General features: G+C 45.5%; 2 protein-coding genes and 1 long non-coding RNA gene across 9 annotated transcripts in view; 2 read left to right on the plus strand and 1 right to left on the minus strand.

Annotated features, from left to right (window-relative positions):
• Positions 1–115: 115 nt before the first annotated feature.
• kmt5c (lysine methyltransferase 5C) lies at positions 116–15,999 on the plus strand. Of its 3 annotated transcripts, XM_019889813.1 has the most exons (10): positions 116–1,042; positions 1,443–1,828; positions 2,214–2,346; positions 3,657–3,822; positions 4,844–4,953; positions 5,488–5,651; positions 7,600–7,619; positions 7,816–7,952; positions 8,034–8,194; positions 9,486–15,999. In XM_019889813.1, the coding sequence occupies exons 3-10, from the start codon at positions 2,234–2,236 to the stop codon at positions 14,204–14,206; spliced, it is 5,592 nt and encodes a 1,863-aa protein (XP_019745372.1). In that variant the 5' UTR covers positions 116–1,042; positions 1,443–1,828; positions 2,214–2,233; the 3' UTR covers positions 14,207–15,999. The 3 variants fall into 3 exon arrangements, with proteins under 3 accessions (XP_019745372.1, XP_019745371.1, XP_019745373.1); XM_019889812.1 differs by lacking the exon at positions 1,443–1,828; XM_019889814.1 differs by lacking the exons at positions 116–1,042; positions 1,443–1,828 and adding an exon at positions 1,049–1,401.
• On the minus strand, positions 7,696–17,754 carry LOC109527741 (uncharacterized). The gene is made up of 3 exons (XR_002170578.1): positions 17,455–17,754; positions 7,944–8,027; positions 7,696–7,870 (listed from the first exon to the last, which is right to left on the minus strand). It is a non-coding gene; the product is annotated as an uncharacterized LOC109527741 (long non-coding RNA).
• Positions 16,273–25,162, plus strand: part of shank1 (SH3 and multiple ankyrin repeat domains 1) — a 49,697-nt gene continuing 40,807 nt past the window's right edge. For 2 of the 5 annotated variants that reach the window (XM_019889810.1, XM_019889809.1), the window contains exon 1: positions 18,003–18,160. The gene's annotated coding sequence lies outside the window, so the exon portion shown is untranslated. The other 3 variants (XM_019889806.1, XM_019889805.1, XM_019889808.1) reach the window with 3 other exon arrangements.

The following is a 25,162-nucleotide window of genomic DNA, read 5'->3' on the forward strand; positions in this document are numbered from 1 at the left end:
TTAAAGCCCCCACCCCTGTAACGACAGGGATCACAATGGTCTTTTCATGTAAAACTTTATTTTGAATAAAAATTTCTGCTTTTATTTCATTTTTTTATGATTTAAATTATAAATGAAAGGCCCACCTTCCGCTCCTGTATGCCACAGTGGGGCCTGTTCCTGCTTGTGCCCAATGTGCTGGGCAATTTAATGTATTAAACCGCTGGCTAATGCACGGCTTGCTCCTTCAACAGGTGGCCAATTATTGAACGTTCCACTTGAAGCAGCGAATGTTTGCAAATTTGTCAGCACTGCACCGCTAAAGTGGAAACGAGGACGAGGTGGGGGCGACAGTGGTCAAAATGCTTTGAGTGTTGCAAAAGGAGGCCCCTGCCCTATACGCTTTTTTTCCTCCGCAGCGGGTAGCGGCATCAGTAAAACATCACGAAAAGAGCGACCAATTGTAGGCTTTCAACACAACAACCGGGTGCGTGTGATTTGCCAAATAGACGCCGAACTCAACCAATAGCATTCGCTAAATTGAAGCCCACATTGTGCATCAACATACTATATACTCCGCTCCCCACTACGAACCGACCAATCACAACAGTCAGAGTCCAACCAATGCGTTTGATTTGCATGATTGACCTTGAAACCGTCAAATGGGGGCCTTGGGTGGGCGTGTTCACAGGTGCAGATCGTTCGGTTGCAGTGGGACGTAGCCGATCAACTTTTACTACCAGAGACTAATCTTATTTTTTCTCTATTTTTTTAAATGATATAACATGCCGAATTACTGTTTTAGCTGGCAATTACAGTCACAAAAATAACAAACACAACTCATTGCGTGCACTTGTCACGTCAGTCGCGGATATTTGCTCGCCGCGCTTTCATTAGATTCCAGAAGTATTCTGGGGCGGAACGCTAGCTAGCCAGTCAGCTAGCTCGCTACCAAGCTAGCATGTTGCTAGGCTAGCTGCCCAGGCGAAGACCTGCTTTTTGGGGGGGATCTTAGTCCTCCACTCTCAAGCTCCTGCTTTCGTTGACCGGAAAAGACTCCCAGGTAGGTTCTGCGCGGCGACCGTCTACGCTATGCTTTGAATCTTTCGCTAATGTGTTTGTATGATGCGGGGATGCTAGCTCTCCAAAGCCGCTACCCACTACACACTTGTGCACAGCAGCTGACGAGCAACATGCTATTGTAACGCGCTAAATCTACTGTAGTCAGTAATGAACTCGTCGACACTTGATGCCTGCTAGTTGGGGGACGTAGTGACACGATTTTAACGAGCGGCCTCATTGTAGCTTTTTATTAATCACGAAGGCCGGTATGCATTTTTATTCTGGACAGTCAGGAGATGTCAAAGTTGTTTTTCACGTCGTGGTTGGGGTTAGAACGGAGAAACCGCATTCTTGTACAAGATAGGTGTGAACTGTTTAAATTAACTTTCCCCCCTTTACAGGAGGCGTGACTAATGATAAATGGTGTGAATCCAGAACAAAGGAAGTGGATTCCAAAGCAGTGTAAGAAAGGCAGAAAAGCAGAAAGAAAGATGCAAAAGAAAAAAGTGGGTCTAAGAGAAGGCAGAAAGGAAGGAAAGAAGAAAAACAGGTCTGCAAAGAAAGGTAGAAACTCTGCTGTGATGGAAGATACATGCATGCATGAATGTGTGAGTAAAGGACAAAAAAGCAGGTGTGACAGGAGGCGGAAATGAAGGGAGAATGGCACCAAATTAGGATTGAGTAACTGAAGGATGACTGATGCAGGAACAAAAAGCAGGTGTGAGGAAAGGAAGCCAAGAAGGAAGGAATGAGGGCAGAAAGAAAAAGATCCCCAAATGCCGGTTTGGTACGTACCTTGATTTTAGGTCATAGTTCAGTTTGCATTTGTTATTGCATATCTCTAGTAGCAAGTAGTCAACGACACTAAAAATGGAACATCAACAGTCTTGACTCTTATCAGTAAATTGCAACATAAGTAGTCTTCTGTGGACGAAATGAAGAATGCAGACAAGTGCAACATTTTAAACTGAGTTATGCAGTAAAAACACTAGTAAGTCACATTTTTTCATGCTTTTGCTCAACTCATGTTCTGATTTGACACAGTGTCTTATGTTAAATTCATAGATTTGTTTTTGTAGACCCACAGTGGACTGCAAGTGATTGATTTACTGCGGCTTGCTGTTTGCCCTGGTTTTTTGCTGCTCTTACGGTAGATGTTCAACCTTTTTCAGCATGCTGATGGTGGGAGGCCATGGACTGCTGCACTAGAATGAGTGTGAAGGAGCTGTGTGACATTGATGACCTGGCCACCAGCCTGGTGCTGGACCCTCTCCTGGGCTTCACCACTCATAAAATGAATATCAGGTAAATTCGTTCGTGATCCTGCGTCGATTACTTGAGCGTCACAAGGCCATTCGTAGCGTCCATTAACCCACTCAAACCTTACATCCTGGCATACGAGATTTCGAGGTCACGAACGGTGTGGAAGGAACCATGGTTAAGATGCACTCCGTTTCCGATTGGACTAAACTTTATTTTACACTTCACAAGTGCAAGGAAACGAAACGTACATGGTTACTATCCAGAAGTGCATGAGCAGTAATTGGAGAACATACACGGTATGTACAAAATGTAAGACTCGAGATGGTATATGTATGTCATGTACAGTATAATATGTCAACATGAATCTATTTGTACAGGCATGTGCCAGCTGAACGAATTTATGGTCCCTATGGTTTGATCGCTGAAAACAGTGTGCAATGGCGACATACTGGATGTCTTCTATTAAGGGCCTAGTGTAGGTCATAAATTAAGGACCTGCTGTATTTGCTTCACTAATTTTTTCAAAATAAAACACACTTTTGAAATACTGACATTTCTGATTGAGAAGGCAGCATACAATTCGACAGTGAGATCCCGGTATTTGTGGTAATACAATATATAGTTTATATAGCTTACTTGGATTTATGATTAAAAAAAAAATCTCGCCTGTTATTCAACACCTTGCATGAAAAAAAAAAATTAACAGAACATCTTGAAATTATCCATGCAGCAAGCACTCCAGCTTAATCTTTATATTTTAAAATTTTAGGTCCACAAGCAGAAAATGTAAGGCTGCACTGGAAAAGGACTTGTAAAGTACATATTCACATTTCCTGTCATTTTCTTTGGATTAATGATGAATATTTTGACAATAAATGCAGAAACCACAATGCTTTCAATTCACATTATATTGCACAAGTTTGACAAAACAGACATGGACTATTGGTGCTCCCATTGGATGTAAATGACAAGGGCAGCACTGGAGGCACAAACCCCAAAATGGCGGAAAACATGCCATTCCTATATCCTGCATTGTTGCTCTGCATGTTTCTGCTACAAAATCATTTTGAGTGTCAAGAGCAGGACATTCAATCCACATTTTGCGACAGTATTTTTCAACATTTTGGAACATCGTCAGTATTCAGACCTGTAGCTAACCGCACAGAGTCCGTTTGGAAGCGCACTGGGACCACCTCAAAAAGTGGGTCTTGGTCCAGTTGTTTTGGTACACACCGGGATTCTTTTGTATAAATTCACTCCTGCGTAAAAAGTCCTTTTAAAGCGGCCCAAAAGTGTTGGTGTGAATTCACCCTAAAAACGATGACGTTCTCTCTCTTTCTGCGTGTGTGCAGCCCAGCTCCGGAGGTGCGTCGCTGGGGCAACCTGAAGGAGACGCTGCTGCGCTTCCAACGCACACACGACTTCAACGCCACTTTCGAGGCGCTGACGGTGGGCGAGCTGGCAGGCGACTACTTCAACGCTTTGGGGAGTCACCGGCAGGAGCTACTGAGGCAGCACGTGTGTACTCAAACTGTGCAATTTCACTTATAATATTTTAGTGACTATACTAATTACATGTTGCCTCCCTGGTATGTCCCTCACAGTAGTGAATTGAAATTTGGGGTAAAAGTTTCAAAAGACTAGAATTCAGAACATAAAGGTACACAGTGCTCCCTTACAATTATTTTTTCCTGGTTATTTTTTTTTCTGTGTATGAAGCATTTCAAATGGGTGTCAGTGATGATAAGCCAAAGGAGGAGAAGGAAATCCATCCATCCATCCATCTATCCATTTTCCGATCCGCTTATCCTCACAAGGGGGGGGGGGGCTGGAGCCTATCCCAGCTGTCTTTGCGCTGTAGGTGGGGGACACCCTGGACCGTTTGCCAGCCAAACGCAGGGCACACAGAGACGAACAACCATCTGCGCTTGCGCTCACACTCACACCTACGGACAATTTAGAGTGTTCAATCAGCCTGCCATGCATGTTTTTGGAATGTGGGAGGAAACCAGAGTACCCGAAGAAAACCCATGCAGGCCCGGGGAGAACATGCAAACTCCACACAGGGAGGCTGCAGCTGCAATTGAACCTGGTACCTCTGCACTGTGAGGTCGACGCGCCAACCACCGGGCGTCCGGACAAGGAAATGACTACTACTAAAAAGAATCCACCATGCAAAAATCTTTCTCACACCTGGACACAGTTGTCATGCGATGTATGTGTCTTAGAATTAACACCATAGCTTGCCTTCGCATATTTGCCATGGCACCCCTCTGCACAATCCAACGAAACAAAAAGGATACAAATAATCCCCAGCACACTGTCAGACAATGTGGGACATATCGCACAGTCTATGCTGCGGCTCTACTTGCCGCTTATTCATGATAACCATCACCTCCGACAGAACCACTAGAAATAATCCATAGTCAAAAGTCCACGGTGGCGCTCGCTGTCACGCATACGGTGTGTATAGCCGACGTGTCGTGTTAATTCCAAGGCTCACAAAATGATTGATTTGAAGTCGCCGTCTTATCCACAGGTGAACCGCTACCTCAACGCCTTCCTTTTGGATAGCGGCATCCAGATTGAGTCATGTGACCGCTACTCCTCGGAGACCAACGGAGCCAAGATTACCTCTACTCGACACTGGTGAGTCAAGACATAGGTCTTCTCTATGAGTGCTCCCCAAGGGACATTCTTCACTTAGGCAACCTTAAGCAGTCGTATATAGCTGGGGGGGGGGGGTTTAGCTGTGCGACCTGGGCCATGGACCGGTGGTTGGGGACCACTATTCTATAGGATGTTGCATCATGGCATCACGCGTACTTCCGGGTGGTTGCCTTCTCAGATGGCATCATTTAGTAAACAACAAAGGCAGTGCTGCAGGGTTAAAGAAAAATGGCTTGAATGATGATTTTAGGCTTCATCTTTTTCCACCACAGTTTGATTTAGCCTCCTCACCAACAGGTTCCACTGTATTGGTTTAAATATGAGATATCCAAGGGACTAAACAGTAAATCTTTTGGAGTTTAATGTGGCAGTGCAACCCCAAACTCAATTAGTTACTGTTTCCGTTTTCATTTGAAGTCTGTGGTAGTCAATCACCTTGGACCACCCGGCAACGCCCTGATGCTGAAAAACATGAAAAGACTTTGGGGTGTAACATTTGTCGTTGGCGGTCAGGTTTGCGGGGGAGCGCGTGGAGGTCCTTCTGGGCTGCATCGCCGAGCTGAGCCCGGATGACAGCGCTGTGCTGCGGGCGGGCGTCAACGACTTCAGCGTCATGTACTCCACGCGCAAACGCTGCGCTCAACTCTGGCTTGGACCCGCCGCCTTCATCAACCACGGTCAGTTTGGGCATTCAAGTGAGCCAAAAAGTCAGGTTTGAACTCAAACAAGTCCTTGATGTTTGCACATTTTTTTTTTTTTTTTTTTTGTGGAAATGTCCATAAATGTCCACAGAGGTTGTTTGTGTCTGAACGAATGGTGCCCTCTGCTGCCATTCTGCCTTCATTGCTTCAAGATATTTGGGATGTCCACAGCTCTTTTGGAAATTTCCATTTAGAGTTTACAGGACCAAATTGAAAGTTTAAAATGTTTTCTGCATAATTAGTGATCTTAGTCTTTAAAATGACATACTCTTATCACCTGCAATTCATTGGTACTTAAAAGGTACAGCGTGTAGAATCTTTACTGCCATCTAGTTGTGAACTGATAGAATGCAGCGCATGCATTTCGAAGCTTTTGGCATGCGTACCACCACTTTCTTCAGCAAAGGTTCAGGTTGAACTTAAACAAGGCCTTTGTTTTTTCCCATTTTTTTTTTTTTTTTTTTTTGTGGAAATGTCCATAAATGTCCACAGAGGTTGTTTGTGTCTGAACGAATGGTGCCCTCTGCTGCCATTCTGCCTTCATTGCTTCAAGATATTTGGGATGTCCACAGCTCTTTTGGAAATTTCCATTTAGAGTTTACAGGACCAAATTGAAAGTTTAAAATGTTTTCTGCATAATTAGTGATCTTAGTCTTTAAAATGACATACTCTTATCACCTGCAATTCATTGGTACTTAAAAGGTACAGCGTGTAGAATCTTTACTGCCATCTAGTTGTGAACTGATAGAATGCAGCGCATGCATTTCGAAGCTTTTGGCATGCGTACCACCACTTTCTTCAGCAAAGGTGCAAGCAAAATATCATCCCAAAAGACTTTTAGTCTTCCCTCAAGTGCTGGAATAAATTCATGGCAGTTTTTAAACACGCTGTATTCATCAAGTTGAGGAACGGCGTTTGCTCGGTTTGTCTCCTTCGAGTACCCGTGGGGGTGCGAAACATGGTAGCCTCTTGTAGGGGAGGCTCACCCTATGTAAGATAATAATTACCTGACCTACAAATACTTCAAAAATATATATACATTGATGTGATGGAACATATTTTTTGCGTGTTATTAAAATTAATAAAAAAATAAAAATAAACAGTGTAAAAGCAACACATTTTTAGCCAGTGCCCCTTTAAATTCCATTCTGCCGTCATTGCTTCAATATACTAGTTGTGCCCAGATCCTTAAAAGTTTGATTTTCTTAAATATTTATGGGTTCTATCTGGTCTTCAAAGGTCCTAAAAATCCACTCTTCATTATAATCTTGAATTTGTTCTTTCCAAAATGGAAGGATTAAATGTCATGTTGAAGGATAATGAAGATTTATTCTTAAAAATGACATGAAGGGTAATTATACGGGAAAAAAATCCTTGAATCTTGTGATAAACCTCCAGTTGCCACAAACACAAACACATTTAATTTCTAATGACATTTTGTCAATAAAAAGTTGGTGCAAATTTGTCTAAATATAGACGTATAATAATTATTATTGTACATTATCCACCAGTATTGGTTATATTTAGTGAAGAAACATTAGGTGGCATTAAAAATTCTTGGAACTGAATGTTACAGCAAGTAAATTGAACGCCATGGACAGAATTCTTAACAATCGGTAATCTGTTGATGATTTATAATGATGACCCGAGCTGAGTTCCTAGACAGTATTATACACTTTGCTTATTTAGATGGCATTATGTACATTTGAAGCACAAGTTTTAAAGCCATCACAGAAAACAAACTTTTAATTTGCACCCCCAAAATATTTTGGGAATGTTTGCTGTTGCGCGATAAAGGATCTTTTGAGTGTTTAGGAATTTAATCCCATGAAGCGCCTTTGAGGGAATGGCATTATTAGACTTGATTGATTTGTGCCTAAACTAATCACATCTTTGTCTGTCTGTCTTGTGTTTGTGCTCGAAGACTGCAAGCCAAACTGCAAGGTGAGCAAACATTCATTCATCAGAGACAAAGTAATACGAGGTCTAACCTGGACAATTATCCACACCATTGACTTGATTACTTCTAAACGTTGAGCATCTGATTTTATTGTCCCCGCCATCTGTCTTATCTGCGCATCTCTTGTGGGCCCGACCAACCCTTTGTCTTTCCCCACCTGTCACCCAACCCTACGCCCAGTTTGTCCCCGGTGAGAAGAACGGCGCTTGCGTGGAGGTGATTCGACCCATCTCGCCTGGGGAAGAGATCACGTGCTACTACGGCGCCAGCTTCTTTGGCGAGGGCAACGAAATGTGCGAGTGCTGCACCTGCGAGAGGTGTGTCGCTTGCTCTTCCCGCTGGATCTTTCGAACCCGTTTTGAGTTATGTCTAACGCACCAGCGTTGATTCTCCTCTAGGAAAGGGGAAGGTCACTTTAAACACAAAGGGAAGCAGCCGGAATGCGAGGAAACAAAAGACCCCGTGGGCCAGAAGTACCGCCTTCGGGAGCGCTACCTTCGGCACCAGCGAGAGAAGGGACACTTAAACTCGAGGCCCATTATTCCAGGATTACATTCAGGTATTCTCTCAGGGCTTTTCTCTTCACTTTTGCTTGTAACAACTTCTGAAATACGGTATACAGTACACTGGTACCCTGACTTATGAGTCTTTTTTTTTTTTTTTTTGCGAGTTAGCATCAGAATCACCGCAGCTCAAATGAAACGAATAAAAAACAAACGAACAAGTAGTTAAGGTAATGTATTGCCCTGGCATGGGAACAAGGAGAGCTACAGTCATGGATAAACATGGTGCAGAGGCTCACACTGAAGTCACTGGGCTTTGCCGCATCAAAAGGCACACATGCAACACACAAATTACACAGGAGCCTTCACTCACCCAATACACCAGTACCAAAAATGTTCAATCTCAAAGTTTTTTTGGGTACCGTATTTTCACGACCATTCGGCGCACCGTATTGTTGGGCGCAGTCTCAGTAACGGGTGCTATTTCTGTATTTGACACATACACAAAACGCACTGTATTATTGGGCGCAGCCAGGCATGGTAAAACATACGCCAGCTTAAACATACGGCATGCATGCACGCAGGCTAAAAACACGTTAGCTTAAAGCATACGGTAGCAACTAAGACATACGGACACACGCTAAAAACACGTTTTTAAAAAGGCAACGGAAGCAAAACTGAGTTCGGTTGTACTTTATTTAGCCATTTTACGATGTACTCACGCGACTGGTACCTGGTAGAGGCATGCCTTTAGCGTCCTCTTACACGCCTACCCTTCACTCATTGGCGACTGGTACCTGCTGGGGGCGTGCCTTTAGCGTACTCTTACACGCCTACCCTTCACTCATTGGCGACTGGTACCTGCTAGGGGCGTGCCTTTAGCGTCCTCTTACATGCCCACCCTTCACTCATTGGCGGACTTCCGCATGCCTGTCGTCACTCACGTCCACCTTTTCTCTATATAAACAGCGTGTCGGCCAGAAGTGCTCTCAGTCAGGCTTTGGAACTCGGCACATACACAACACGCACCGCATTATAAGGTGTCCTGTCCATTTTGGAGAAAATTTAAGACTTTTAATGGCGCCCTATAGTCGTGAAAATACGGTAATTATTTCATATAATGCAGTTCCCGTTTTGTCTTCAAAAAAAAATCGTTTTTTTTTTTTTTTTTTTTAATGGTCTGCAATAGATTACTTGCATTTAAATTGAGGAAATTGATTTGATATATGAATACATTGGGTTACCAGCTTGGTTACAGGATGAATTAAACTTCTAAGTCATGGTAGGACTATGCTTTTGGAAATTGGAACTTGCCATAGTGACTTGACCTTGTCTTTTGCCTTCTAGCTATCCCCTCTAGGAACTCTTTCACCCATCAGATGCGGAAAAACGCCCTTAAAAACCGAAAGTGGAACCAGACAAATAAGTGGAGGCTACAGAACCACAGACTCGCGAGACCGTGTGAAGAGCAACGAACGCTGCCGCTCCTGTCACAGTGCGTGATCCGGGACCTGAGGATTAGGGTGCGGCGCCACTCGCTGGACTTTTTGCTTGTCTGCAAGGATCCCAAAAGCAAAGAGAGGGCCCTCCTGCAGCAGCTGGAGTTGGTCAAGCCAAGGACAACCGCCAACGTGAAGCGTTTCTCGCTGGGTTGTCTTCAGAAAAACAGAGTTCGGGTAGGCCCCAATGGGAAATCTGTCAGAGGGGTTCCCTTGAGGAGCTCGTCCAGAACCAGAAGCACGGACAGGGTCGACCCGGACAAAACCTCCATCACGAAAAAGCAAGAGAGCAAGGAGCAAGAGAACTTGGAGCCCAGCGTCTGTCAGAGTGCCCCGGCCCCTTGTAAGAAAATTTCAGACAAGCCAGTAGTGTCACTCAAGCAATACCTGACCGTCCGCCTCACTCGAATCTCAGCGCCTTGCGAAGAGGCACCGGGACTGAGTGTTGACAACCGGGACATAAGGGAGGAGCTGAGAGGGAAGATGAGGCAAATTCAGGGCCTCAGACCACTGAACACACAGAAATCCCAGCAGAGGCAGAGACCACCATCCCCGATTACGCCGGGCCACCGTGCTGCCGAAGCCCCTCGAGGAGTGCGGGAAATGTTCTTTAAGGCCAGTGATCAGGGAACACTACGGAAGCGGCACGCCTCAAAAGAGGCAGTGGGTGACTCCTCTCATCTCGAGGAAGGTGGGAAGAACAAGGTTATTGAAATCCAGACAATAGCGGAAGAGGGTACACAACCAGACAAAGATAAACCGGAAGAACACAAAAAGAAAAGAAATGCCACAGCTACTGAATGTAAAACCGTGTCCTGTGCAAAAACGAGCCAACAGAATAACTTGCAGGGTGTTAAATCTCCAAATCCAGGTGAGGTTGTTGTTTTAGAACCGTTAAATTGCACTGCAAACAAACCAGTACACAATCCAAGCAATGACATAATCATAAAGCAGGCCAAGGTCCTCCTGTCTGATTTTTTGAAGAACGATAAAGCTTCAGTAGTCAAGCAACCACATGGTGATAGTTCCCCCTTAAATGCGAGAGAAATCCATGCAGGCAGCCATGTGGCAGCAAGACGGAATGTCGGACGGTGGCAGAAAATCCACAGAAGAATAAAGACTAAAGCCGAGCTGAAATCCAACAGCACAGAAAACGGTTTAGTCCCCACTGTACAGAATCCAACCCAGATCGGGGAACCGGTGGCAACCTGTCTCAACACACTACCTCTCCAGTCGCCTGTTTCATGTGCCAACATGTGCCAGACCACTCAGCACCTTGACGCCATGCAGTCCAACATACCTCTGAAGAAGCGGACGTTCCGCAGTGCTGTGGAACCGGAGCAAGGCATAACCGCTGCTTCTGCCACTAGCCGGAAAGAGGTTTCCGGCCCGTCCTCAAGACAGGAACTGGATCGTCATCCAGAAAAGACTATGAAACATGTCAAAAAAAGCAAAAGGACGCGGGCAAAAGTCCGGAGGGTGAGCTCCAGAAGAGTCACGAGGCAAAACGTGGGCAGGGTGCTAAGGCCTCGAGTTATTGAAACTCCTCAGAGTCGACTGAGGAAAGTTGACACGCTTAAATCTGAGAGGGAAGATGAGAATAGCAACCAAGAGACTGTTCAGCTCGACAGGAACCATCAGACGAAGGATGAGCAAGAGAGCGACTCTCAGAAGGGAACGTCAGCTTTGGAACAAAGTGATGTTGAGGAGACAAAGCCAGAACTTAACTTCAGGATTCGTTTCAAGCGGAGAAGAGGGAAATTGTGGGAGATGCAGAGCAACGAATTGGGCTCTCCAATCAAAATGGAAAAGGAGGAGGAACTCAACAACGATCCGTTTAAAGCCATCATGGATTCAGTGTCTGTGTTGAGCATGGAGATGCAGGCGGCTCAGGCCCATGTGCAGGCCAGTAAGAAGTCCAAAAGCAGACTCCTTCGCTTGAAAAAACGGGGCGAGAGGAAGAATGCGTCCACAATTTCGGAGCTGGACAGAGAAGAGAGCAAAGAAAAAACAGACGGGGGGATTCCTTCTGGTTCAAGCCTTCAGTTGGACAAAACCCAGAGTGAGAAGTCATCTTTAGTCCGTCAAACGAAAACGGAAGATGGGTTCACGAGAAGCTGCTGCATGTTTGATCGTGGGTCGCAGCAGAAAATTGAGTCCAATTTGGATTTCAAAGGTGTTCCGCTGCCGGTTCTCAAATTGCGCAGAAAGGTGAAGGACATCTGGGAGGTTGACGACAAGGATGAGGGGCAGAACCAGTCCGAAGTTAAAGTGGATTCACCAGTGAAGCGAGAGGTACGGAGTCCCCCTTTAGTCCAGCAAATACCAGGACTGCTGGACTTAAGCAAGGTCCGAGAGGAGCCACCACCATTGACTCAGAAGTTGAACTGTCACTCATTGCTCCAGAAAACTGAAGCGCTGCAGATGTCTTTGTCGCTGTCGCCGCTTTCCCTGTCTTCCCCTCAAAGCGAGACCCCAGAGAGCGCAGTCGCAGCGAACATAACTGCTGAGCGACTGGAAGCCTGCAGCAGCAGTGGCGGCAGGAAGCAGTGGCACAAAATGGCGTCCAAGTGTGGCCCTGTGGAGACACCCGCGAGCTGCCTCAGTCAGTCCCTCCAACAGATTGACAACAGCCTCTCCAGGCTCTCTGAGGGTCTATGCTCATCACAGATTTTGGAAAAGACAACCGCCTTGTCTGGAATTTCCAGTTCCATCATCCAGCCTCAGTCCCAGTCTCCACCGTTCCCAACTGCGGACAACATTCTACCGGGCGAGCCCAACTTCGCAAACTGCTGCGACGACCTCCTGGACTTCCAGTGTCTCAACTTCGAAGGCTATGATCAGCCGCAGAACATCCTCAACTCATCGCCCTCCGATCTGTGTTCACTGGATCCCCCCACGGACCCCTTCAGTAGCCCGCTCTCGCACAGCCCCTCTGACACGTGGCCCACTGAGACACCCTACCTCGGCTCCCCGAGTCCCGACAACAACTTCACCAGTGACGATCTCCACTTCTTCCCCGCTATGCTCACATCCAAGAATGATTCCGTTCCTCTGGACTGTGAGGCAAAGAGTGCCTCTGGCAAAATCCCACCCCAAGCAGGCTTCAGTTTTTCAGCGTTCACCAATCCCGAACTGGGGGGAAAGGACCACCTTCTCAGTAAAAATCCCGGAATGAGGCTGTCCAGAGAGGACTTAAAATATCATTCCTCATCCGTGGTTAGCAAACCTCGCCTATTTGGCACACCTGCTGCCATGTCTCAGAATACTCTTCCTTTAGTACAGCCCACCCTGAATGCCAAACCAAGCACCAGCCAGTCGAGAGCTACATCCAACCTCAAAACGAATGGACCCTTCCACCGCATGTCAATTTCCAAACAGCCCCAGTCTTTTCCAAACTGCCAGCCTACTGCGCAACGAGGCGTCGCCCAGATGAAGCCTGTCCTGGCGTCTCCGATGGCCGGTAAATTCCTCAATCCTCAACTCTTAGCTGGAAGAAATCCTAACCCCTTCCCTGGAAGAAATCCTAACCCCTTCCCTGACAATCCCTTCAACATCCAGGATAAGTCCCCCACTGTGATCCACAGGGTTGTTAAAATTCAGGGCGGTAACCCAAGCCAGAACTTGTACAGTGTTCCCTCCAAAGACCATGTGGCTGCCGGCGGCCACTCTACATCTAAAACATTCGGAACAAAATCCACAGAAAACACAAGTGAGGACCCGCAGAGTCATCACAAAGGCACTCATTCTGCTCAGAACCTCAGCTATTTTGCTCCTTCCGTTAACCCCGGCAGGTCCAGCGTCTATTTCAACAAACACGGCTCATCCTTACACTCGTCATTCATCCGAAGTAAACCAGCCTCCGACAAGCAGGACGATACCACTTTGACGTACAAAAACTTCTCTGCGCTGCCGAGACCTTTCTTCTTCCCCAGTAAAGACGGTTATTCTTTCCCACAGGAGAAAACCTCCAAACATGACAAATCCACTCCGCTGAGCTCTGACAAGAACCAGCCGTGTTACCCTCAGCAGGATCCATTTGATTTTAGCTTCACGTCGTCGCTTTCTCCAATGTCACATCACAGCAGTCCTCAAGTGGTCCACAGTACGCCGCCCGGCACACCGGCATCGGTCGGCAAGAGCCACCCGGCAGCCTCCTTCTCTTACGGACCACAGGGACCCCCTTATGTACTCAATTTCAGCGGTGACCACTCGTTGACGTTGGGTCTCAGGGACGGGCCCGAAGGTTACCCGGGACTCGGCCCCACAAACTACACCTACCATTGCTTGATGGAGCCGTCTGGCACTCAGGGGCGGCTGGTCCTGGAACCCTGCGGTTCTCAGGCATCCAACCAGCCCTCGTTTTCCATGGGTACCTTCTCGGGTCACAAAGGGGGTCCGGACGAACGCCTAAAGAAGGACGCTCACCACCAGAACCACCCAGGCGACCACCAGGAAATACCACACTATGGACCAACATCTCACTCCATGGGCCCTACCAAACCCAAGCGGGTGAGGCTGGTTGTGACGGACGGAACTGTGGACTTGGACCTCCAATACTCTGACTGATCCACAGGAATACACTCACATGTTTTTGCAAAACTACTTTGAGGGTCTCTTAGTTTTCCATCATTGTAATGAGCCCGGAAGACACTTTGATTTGATGACCAAACTGATGATGAATTGTATTGGCGACAAGTCACAGATGCGGTGTCTGGGGCATGCGACTGGTGTGCTGGGCTTTTAACAGGCATCTTCGTGCCTCCGTCTTTCCTATCAGACTTTTTGAAAGCTTCCGCTTTTTATACCCCCGATAATCTCCTTTCTCACGGTTTGTACGCGTGCGTATGTGTTTTTAGTAGTTGAGCAGTTGCTGTTGACTGCTGCGAAGCTGTCAAGTCTCAGAGTGGAACTTTAGACGTTTTTATTTTTTGTTGTCTGAAAGCTACCTAAAATTTCATGTGAAATCTGGTCAAAAATTCCCAATATGTGGTAGCAGCATCTGTGTCAAAGTGTCACTAGCCCCTTTGGCACTGTCAGAATATTTCCCTCACTTTTCTGTGATAATGGTACGGAAAACGGATTGGAAGGGTTGGTTGAACCTCCAAATTTTCCCGACGTGTCGGAGGTAGGATGGTCGCTGTCTGAAAATGGGTAGCCGACAGGCAGAATGACAGGCAGAATGACAGGCAGAATGGGGTTTTTGAAATTAAACAGCAGACACTCATTTCTCCCAGCCTGTTGTGGTGTTTGAGAACTATTATTTTCAACATCACACCACATGCCAGGGTGCCAAGTGTCCGATGAGAATTTTAAAGCCTCTATTCCAGCTTTCTGTGATGCCCTTTCAGACACTCCCCAATCTGCCTCTGCAAATTGGTTTCATTTCAGTGCGTTTGATGCAATGCCGGGGTTTACGTGGCTTCCCCACATGCTTTTAGGGGCACGGCAGAGACGGCACGTTGTCTGTGTGTGAAAGGGGGATAGTGGACACCTAGCATGGAAGTTTGAAGTCTGAACACCCGACACTCACCACTCCTGCCTTGTTTTAGTGAAAGTAGCCGTTGCTGTCTGACAACAGTTTTATACATCACGCCATATGCCAAGTAAATATGAATTTCACATCGCCTCTGCCCTGCCCGTTGCCCCTTTCACATCAATTTGAATATATCATGCTAATCAGTCTTTTTGACACAGGATCGAAAATATCCCAACTCTAGTGAGTTCTGGTTCAAAAAGGTGCTTCGGTTCAGTTGCGGATACCCCGGTTTTCCGGAAACTGTGCAAAAGGTGTAGTGATGACAAGCTCGTAAATGATGAAAAACGGTTCCTTATATATCTTGTCGTTATACTTACATGACATTCAGTTATGGCTTTTAAGTTTTAAGACTTTTCTATGAAATTTAATGAGCTGTGGAAGGTCCGCTGTCATCCACAGTCAAGCAAATAATTTATCTTTTGAGGAACAAACGGTGACAATCTTTCCACTGTGTGTGTGTTTATCGTCATCTTTTCCAACAGTCGCCCGTGTCGTCATGATTGTCGTGTTTCCATGGCAGCCTTACATCCCAGTGTATCGTGTATTTATTTGAAACTTGGCCTCCTCCCGGTCCCGGTTTTAAAACTAAATGGTGCTTGAACCTAATTTATACTTCACCTTGGTTGTTGATAGGACGAAATGCTTTACTGTTATTTAATGGGACGAAAACCTTATTGAGCAGGATATAGAGATGACATATATATAAATATCTATAAATATATATTATATGACTTGTAATGACTTTCTCATCAGCTGTTGTAAAACTTTATATTAGCCACCCCCCTTTTCCAAATCCCCTCCTCCTAAAAAGTGTTAGTCTTACAAAAAAAAAGTTTGCTGTAGAAATGTATAAAATGTAGCTTGTATTATTAAAGACTCTTAGTGCTTTTCATATTTCACCTTCTGGAGTCGTTTTATGTGTTTGAGTGTTCATGACATTTTAACATTTTAGCTAGAAATATATACATATATATATATATATATACACACACACACACACACACACTGCGCTGAGTGAAGTTCTATTACTAATATTTTGAGTCGTGCCTCATCAAAATATTAGGAATAGCTATCAGGAACATGAGTTAAGTCCTGATTTACGTACTTCAAAATTCATCTCCGCTGATGTGCACTGCTAATGACATAGCTGTTAGCATAGGTGAAATCCATGGTTGGCCTTGATTTTCAATGTTTTCCCAGACCATCCAGGAGACATTTTTTTTCCAGGGTGTCATCCTTGAGGCTCCGCGAAGGTTGGATGCGCCCGGAACACCTTACCAGGCAGTCGCTGGAGGGATCCTCAGTGACCTCAGTGGAAAGGGAGATGAAGTTCCACGGATTTGATTTCTGTGGAAGGAGTACCCGCACCAATGTTCACTGTAGCACCCCAACCGATAGGCCGAAGGTGCCGGCACTGGAGGTAGAGGGTGGCCACAACAAAATGGGAGTGAGTTGAGCAGGATCCACCCCAGTGCGGCAGATGCGAGCTTTCTGGATATGTCCAAACCATCTAGGTCTGCTCTCGCTTACTTGGTCCCCAAATCTTTGAACCATGGCCATCCCTCTGATGAGCTTGTTTGTAATCTTATCCCACCAATCTTATCCTCGACACAACCTCAATGTCATCTCTGCTTCCTGTTGTCTCTTAAGTGCCACAGTTTCAAATCCAGACATCATGCCCCCCCCGGCCGCCGCTTCATCACACAAACTCTTAACGGCTGGCACTTTCCTCCACCAGTTCCAACCTGCTCAGAGCATTTTCTTCACCTCCTCACTACACTCACCATTGCTTTGGACTGTTGACACTCAGTGTACAAAATCCACCACTCTCATTATCGCTTCTCCCTCGAGCCTTACTCTCCTGCCCTATTCCCAATTCAGGCATATCAATTCTGTCTCTGGCTAATCTAAATTCCTCCCCATTTCTGTCCATGCCTCTTACCTTTCAAAATGTTCATCCAGCTTCTCCCTGCTTTCACTGCAAATCCCAATGTCGTCTGTGAACGCCTTGGTCCAGAATCCAGTCTAACCTCATCTGTCAGCCTGTCCATCACTCGTGCATCGAGGAAGGAGCTCAGAGCTGATCCCTGATGCAATCTCACCAACACCGTGAACACCGACAGCACATCGGGCCCTGGTAATAGTAAATCATTGGAACTAAAAATGAAACTTCGGAGGGGAAGGCCACAGCTGAAATGAGACAGTGCCTCTATCCCGTGTAAGTAGTCGGGGTCGACCATGCTGTTGAAATTTTTTCATCACGTGCAATGTTACTTACAGAAATGCCTAAGAAACTGGTAGCCCTTCACATTTGGTAGCAGCTCTCCCGTTTCCAAAAGGTTGATGACCTCTGCATTCGATCATGTAGCCCCCTAAGAACTCCAGAAAATTAGCATACACCGAGAGTTTTCACAGCGAACTTCCCGTTTTTCCTGCTGACCTTTCCGTGTTTCATAAGAAGCAACTGCAGCAATGCCCCCCCCCCCCAATTGTGAGCCAGTCGCTCACGTTGAGTCATGCCGCTAATCTGCTCCACATCTCCCTTTCATTGCCTTATCTCTCTTTTTCGCTCTGTCCAAACATCAAAGCAAGGGGAGGGGAGGATGAGAGCAAAGCGGGGGATACCCAGGATGGAGCTGCAGAAGCGGAGGGGCGGGGAATGGGGGGGGGCGGGAAAGGGAGGTAAGGGGCGAGCGCGGTAGGGGAGGAATGGGGAGCGAGTGAGTGTCACTCCGGGAGGTGGACAGGATAAACGCTCCTCCATCCCGTTGAGGAAGACGAGAAGAGAGAGCGAGAGAGGCACCTTGGTTACCACGGTGCTGCTTCTCAATCTTCGGTCTTCCTTTTTTTTTTTTCCTTTTTTTTTTTTTTTTCTTTTCTCACACTGCTCTCTCTCCTCCCCAACAGCAGCATCTCGCCTCGTCGCCTCCTCCGGACTTCTCCTTTTTCACATTCACCATCATCAAGGGGAGCTCGACAAGACTGTAAGAACCTCTTCAATTTTATCCTGATTAGTGTTATTACTACATGTGCGTGTTGTGAGCTCCCAGGATGCCCTGGAGCAAGGTTGCCCAGATGCTGCATCGCTGCCAAATGCTAACGTAGTTGTGTGTGTATGTGTGAGTGTGTAAGTGGAGCAGCTGCTGCTTCATGTCACGTCTTCGAAGTCCCACCCACGTACAGTATGGATGTATGTAAGGGGGTGGGTGGGTGTGTGTGTGTGAAAAAAGGCCAACTGCTGCATAAAATCACATTAAGCAGTGTGGAAACAGTGTGGTTGTTTGCCACTTTTGTTGCATGAGTCGCTGTGTGTTGAATTTGAACACAGTTTTGGGTGGGAGGGGGAGCATTAAAAACTACAGTGGAAAGCCACATCCATAGAAGATTAAGAAAGGGTGCGTAAATCTCCCAAATCTTTGGAAAACGTTGTTGGACTTCGGACGAGTGAGAATGTGTTAGCCCTTTTGTCGATGAGGATACGTTCTTGTGCTTTTTGTGGGGCTTTCGGTTTTCAACAGCAGAGTGGGACCACCAAAATATGAAAAAAAAATGAGTGAAACAATCAAGGGCGATCAATCACTTGTACACAAAATCTCAAGAGATGTCAGCAAATTTTGTGAGACTCCGACTCAGGATGAATGCAAAATACTTTTTCTTTGGCTATTAGTTGAGGCCAATTGGTGCATGAAAAACCCCTCCTGAAAACTGCATCGAACCTGTGTAATTTTGCGCCGTGTATTTTTTAATTAAATTTTTTCCCCCATGGTGTGCAGTTTTTGTGTTTGTAGCACTAAAAATGTGCGCCAAAAAAACGACAGTAAAGGCACACTAGTTATGTGCAAAAAACTTTGGCAAATCCCGCACATGTTCGCTGCTTGGTACCAGTGGATTTACATATCTTCCTTTATTTTTTCTCTTGGAGCCAACCACCATGTTTCTTGGAAAATGAGGACAATTGGCAGTACATCTCCAGTTAGTCAAGAATTTCTTGGGTTTAAAAAAAAAAAAAAATTAAGTTTGATTGCTGATCAGTTATTTGCAATTTTTTGCTATTTGCTTGCTGTCCGAGTGTTTTTCCTTTTGCTTTTAATGTTTGGGTATTACTGACAAAATGGGTCAACTTTTTTTTTTTTTTTTTTTTTTAATCGGAGATTCCATTTTTTTCTGAAACGTCACAGCCACAAATATCTGCACGAAAATTTAAAATAAAAAGCAAAAAAGAAAATATCTCAAACGTGTTGTGCTATGGAAAAAAAGTAAAGGCGTTTTCTTCATCTGCATCAATGCCTTTAGTGATACAAGAAGCTACCTGATTAAAAAAATGCTGTTTGCCAGTGTAATAAAGAAAAAAAGTAACAATAACAAAACAAAGTACAATTTTCGGGAGTAAAAATTCTGGGGGGGAAAGAAAAAGTATTTTTAAATGTTTTGGCCTGGTTTCTCCGAGTGACATGCAAGTGACCTTTTGACGACTGAGTGTTGATTTTTTTTTTTTTTTTAAGTTGAATATTTTGATGCTCATAAAATTTCATTTTGTAATTCAGATTCCGGTGGCACAGTTGTACTTACTTGCATACAAGACTGGCAGAAGAGAAAATGGATGGATAGAACAGCAACATTTTGAACCTTTTTCTAGGTCTAAAAACCTCCTCCGCCCTGGCTGTATTGTCCCAAATGACGTTCAAGAGCTTTTGTCACAACTGTCGCTCGCTATTGTTCCGCCACTGACTGAGATGAGTCAGTCCCTCGGTTTTGAGCGCCAGTCAAAGTTCAGATTCGCTGGTGATGTCATCGGCGGGCGAGAGCGGGATGACTGCACGATCGGTTGCGTGAGACTTGACCGTATGTCTTGCAGATTGAGCGAGTGACGACGCATTCGTTAGCATTCATTAGCAACTCTTTGGGAAGACGAGAGCAAACCAGTGACAGATGAAAAGAAAACATTTTGTCCGAAATTTGATATTTTTAACTTTTCACCAGCCGTTGTAGCTGTGATGTGAATTCTCTTTCACACTGAGTCAGTATTTCACAAAGTTGCCTTTTTAGTGGATTCCTGTCTGTGTGAAAGGTCCTGCAGGCTCGGAGACCTAAAAGCGGCGGAGCAACAGCTGTATGTAAGGAGATTGTGCAAAAAAACAGACATGTGTCTGACGTTGAATTTGTCACTCCCAGTGCCCTGTCTTCGGCGACCCCCTTTGACATCATCAATGAAGAAATGTAATCAACAAATTTGCCATCTTATCGCCACCTAAAAGTGGAACAGTGGCTGTGTGTAAGGGGAATCTGTGACGTGAGTTTCGGGCGTTTAATTGTTCCACCCCTGCGGCTTGGTGGGACGGATGTGAAGTTTAACAGTTGAGACAAGCAGTAATTACCACCCTGTTGTGTTCTTCTACCCCCTTTCACACATGGCCCCTCCCAGCTCGGGAGCTGGAGAAATTTGGCAATTATTTTCAAGATCAAATTCACCATCAATTTCAGCATCACATCAATTGGCTTTTTTTTTCAGAATTTTCCTGGCCTGTTGTCCCGTGTGAAATTTACTGCTACGAAATAAGGCTTGTATCAGAGGTGCAATAAAGTAACTGGGTGAGCGTAAGCGGCTATCCCCTTTAACACAGCTGCCATCTGCCCTCTGTCTGATACTAGCCGGGAAATTTGACAGCATCCTGGCTGGAGATAAAAGATGATTAATTAGCATTAATTGGATTATTTGGTGAGGAACGCGATAGCATCAGAGCGTGGGAAGAAGAAGAAGAGCAGGGACGGTTTTATCGACAGCTCGTCAAGGAGCTTTCACGCGCTCCTCTCAGCTTCGCCCGCTTTTATTTGTCCAAGCGCGTCTTGGCTTTCTTTCCAATATTTGCTCTGCTGCTTTTGGGGGTTGTGCTTCATAGCTCCAGATTTAGCCAGTGCCTTCACTCACCCTCTCTCCCACTTTCTCGCCGTCGGTTAACGACCAATCTGGGACAGGAAGCCTCCCCAGCGCTCTGTCCTACTTCGCTGCCGCCGCTCAGGCTAATTCATTCTACTCATTTAACGCTGTCCACGTGGCCTCGACGTTTGTCGTCAGTCAGATGCCGAGTGGGGGTTTTTGGGGATGGTTTCAGTCTGGCGGACGAATGGTGCCTGTCAAGATTCACACAGGAGCCACTTACATACAGTCTGTCAAAGCTGACTTTTTCCTTTGTCATTGGTCTGTGTGAAAGGCTACCAATACGGAATGCTGGAAGTATTGAACCTGCGAATCAACTGGTTTTCGAGGTTGTATCAGAGGCCAAATGACGGCCGTGTGTCAAGGAGATTCTGCAATGCTGGGATGAGGGTGTGCAGGGAATTTAGGGTGTTAAATTTACACCCCTTCCCCCACTCACTTCCATTTCAATACCACATCAGTTTCACATCAAAGTTTCCTGGGCCGCTGTTCTGTGCGAAAATATTCCGCAACAAAATGGTGACTGTACTGCACTTTTACTTGGTTCGGAGGTAATATCAGAGGCAGAATGGGGGCTGCGTGAAAGGGCATAGTCTTGCAGCAAAGTCAATTCAAATTCTTTGCACAGTGCTTTTTTGCTATCCCCTTTCAGACGATTGTCTTTCTACCTCTTATACTACCGGATAGCTCAGGTTATTTACGTGCCAACTTTAACCCCACGTTCCATGTCGGTACCATTGACACAGATCATTGGACAGCGATAAGTAAGTCACGGGTGTTAATTTTCGCTCTGTTATGCCTCGGAAGCCTGCAAATTTGATAAGAACATCTTTCAATGCAAGAGGACAGGAGAGGTTTTGCTTGTCCATACCCTAGTTCCAGGCAGTGATCACCCCCAGTGGTTGAATTTTATACCTTGGTCCGAGTTATCCCCTTTCACCCTTCTATTATGCCTCTGATACTACCTTGAAAGTCGGAAAATTTGACAACTGCTTTCAACACCGCAGAGTTTGAGAAGTGAGTGATGGGTGTGACACTTTATATATGAAGCTCCTCCATCCCCTTTCACACAACCACCACCGTCCCGCCTCTGATATCACCTCATAAGCTGGGAAATTCACACTTGCCACGATGAAGTCACACTCATTTTATTGGGGCTAATTTCTCTATAAGGCTGCGAGGAGGGGGTTGCTGTGGGTTAGAGGGGCCGTGGGGCTTTTTTTTTTTTTACCATCACCGCAGCATCATCAAATTGGCGTTTCTATATTTAGCTGCAATGGACGGGCCGGGATGGGAACGTGTGCGCGTGCATGTCTGTGTGTGTGTGTGTCATGGGTTTGTTTGCAGTTTTTCACGCTGCATTCAAGTCCAGTGGAAAACACGCGAGCTCGTTCCTCCGTCGTAACGCTGAGAATGGAGGAATTAGCTGCCATGACGGGAGGAGTTTCTCGCACTCACTGCAGTGCTTCATCTTTGCTGCTGTGTGTGTGTGTGTGTGTGTGTGTGTGTGTGTGTGTGTGTGTGTGTGTGTGTGTGTGTGTGTGTGTGTGTGTGCGTACATTGCCGTATGTGTGTCAACCGCTGCAGAAAGCTGGCAAGGATCAAAGAAAATCTCCCTATGGATTATTTCATTTTTTTTTCCCCCCATGGCTTTGAATACATCAACAAACCAGCTGGAAAGCCCATGTTGTGTTGTAGGTCTGCGTAAAAGGTATTGGTGTAAAATGGGGGTGTCGACCTGCAAATTTGACAGGGAAGGGAAGAGGATTTTAAAATGCAAAAGCAGACATCTCAATTATTATTTTGTTTTTGTGTCTGCAATGCAAGAGTGTAGATGATCGAAAATCACCCCCTCCGTCCCTGTTTTCTATGATACCCTTTCACGCATTCACCCCCTCTCCCTGCTTTTTTTACGCTTGGAGTCCTTTTTCACATCTATTTCAAAATCACAATCGATTTCACTCACATGAAAGTCGTATCTTCATGTTTTTCCTGGCTTGGCACTCTGTGCGAAAGGCACCGCTAGGGGTGAATTTGATGGCTTCCATGGTAATATCGGAGGCGGAACAACAGGGTTTTTTGCTTTCCGCGCTCCCCTTTCACGCAATCACTACTCCTCTTATACCTTCAGCCTTTTTCACATCAGAACTCGCAAAAGAAGCATTTTAGGATGTGGGCGTAGCAGGCTAGCTAATTGCATGATGCCGTGCTCAAGTTATTGTATATTGGGGCACCAGTGACTCATACTGAGGCCAAAGTGCCCCCCCCCCTCCCCCCCACACACACACACACACAAGTCAGGGAAACTGAAATGGTGAAAGCAGTCTAACATTACCTCTCCATTATTCAGTGCTCCATAGTTGTCGGCATATTGTATTTTATTTTTTACATTTTCAGCAATTCCACTGGTCAACAGCAAATTTCAATCAGAGTTGGCTTTGGGTGACAAAACTCGTTTTTGGCACTGATTTAAAAAAAAAAACAACTTTCAAGCAAACCAGGTTTTGGAGATTAAAAAAAACTATTATTTGAGCAAACCAGGTTTTGGAGATTAAAAAAAAAAAAACAATTTTTTGAGCAAACCAGGTTTTGGAGATACTTTCATATTTTCATATCATCACATTTGTTTATAAGTGTGACCTAAAAACTTGCGCAATGAGGATTTTACCATCTGTTGTCATTTATAGCGACGACATCTCAGACAAAAACAATTCTTTTCAAACATGTATGAACTTGACAGGCTCTTACTGAAATGACCCTGTAGCACATTTTTTTCAATGGTCCTTCTTTTTCCTTTGGGGGAAAAAAAATCATGTGTTTAACTCCTGTTTGAAGGGTTATATTGTATGCAAAATGCGCCTATTCGGACGAATCGATCGTCTCTCCTCGGCATTCACGGATCCTAAGTGGAGAGGAATTATTTTTGCCTCTTCTTCCTCCTCCTCCTCCGCGTCCTCCAGTGCGCTTGTCACGCGTTTGTCTTCTTGTGCCAGCAGTCAGTGGGCACCTGTGGGTGTTTATTTATTTATTTATTTGGAACTTTCTGATGACAAAGCAGCAGGAAGCGTTTGGCCTTCTTGCTGCGTTGATATACTGTACTGAATACACGTAGTTGATTCCCGGTGTGTCAATTCCGGCGCCACGTGTTGGACTTGAGTCGTAAATGTACAATTTAGCAGCATGACACTGACGTGGCGTCATTGATGAGCTTCTATTGTCACCAGAATATTTACACAAGTATTTGTACTTGTACTGGAGCACAGAGCCTGAGTACTTTTGCCAACTCGGCCACCGACCCGGTTGGAGCGTTTGTGTTCTGCTTTGCTATCGAATCGGAAATCAATATCAAGAGAAGACAAGTTCACTGACTTCAGATTTTTATTTGATGTTCAAGTGTTCTTCCTCACAATTCCGCCCCTTTCAAACTGCCCCGTTACAGCGGTACTTCTCCCGTGTATGAAACCCGGATATTCTCCGAGTTAGTATCAGAAGCCTAATGAGCGTTAAGGTCAGTCCTGCAAATTAAATGTCATCTTAGGTAATATCAGAGATGGAATGACGGCTGTGTGAAAGGGGACAGCAGAAAGGAAGGACTGCCATGTCACTTCTGCTGCCTTGTGTTGAAAACACTTATCGCTGCCCGACAACGATTTCAGATGTCACAACCGATGCTTCTCTTGCACATCGGAAGCTGGCAAACCCGCCCCGCTTTCCGTATCACTACCTTTCACGCAGATTAGCAAAGTCGTTGTACGTTACCTTCAAAGCCAGCCGGCGGCTGTGTGAAAGGGGCATTTTATGGTTTACTGAGATTAAATTGGAGTTGTCCTGCTAAGTTTCTCGCTAAGTTTCTCGCAGGAGATCAAATTGGACTCCTCTAATGACAAAAAAAAAAAAAAAAAAAAAAAAATGCAACACCCCGCCTCTTTGTCCTCCTTTTCGTTAGCGTGCAGCGTTAATATTTCACAGCGCCTCATATGTTCTGGCAGCCTGATGGCCCAACGGCTATACCCGTCGTCGTTGACTTATGGATGAGCTTGGGTCACACCGG

Source organism: Hippocampus comes, unplaced genomic scaffold, assembly GCF_001891065.2.
Source record: "Hippocampus comes isolate QL1 unplaced genomic scaffold, H_comes_QL1_v1.1 scaffold326, whole genome shotgun sequence".
NCBI lineage: Eukaryota > Metazoa > Chordata > Actinopteri > Syngnathiformes > Syngnathidae > Hippocampus > Hippocampus comes.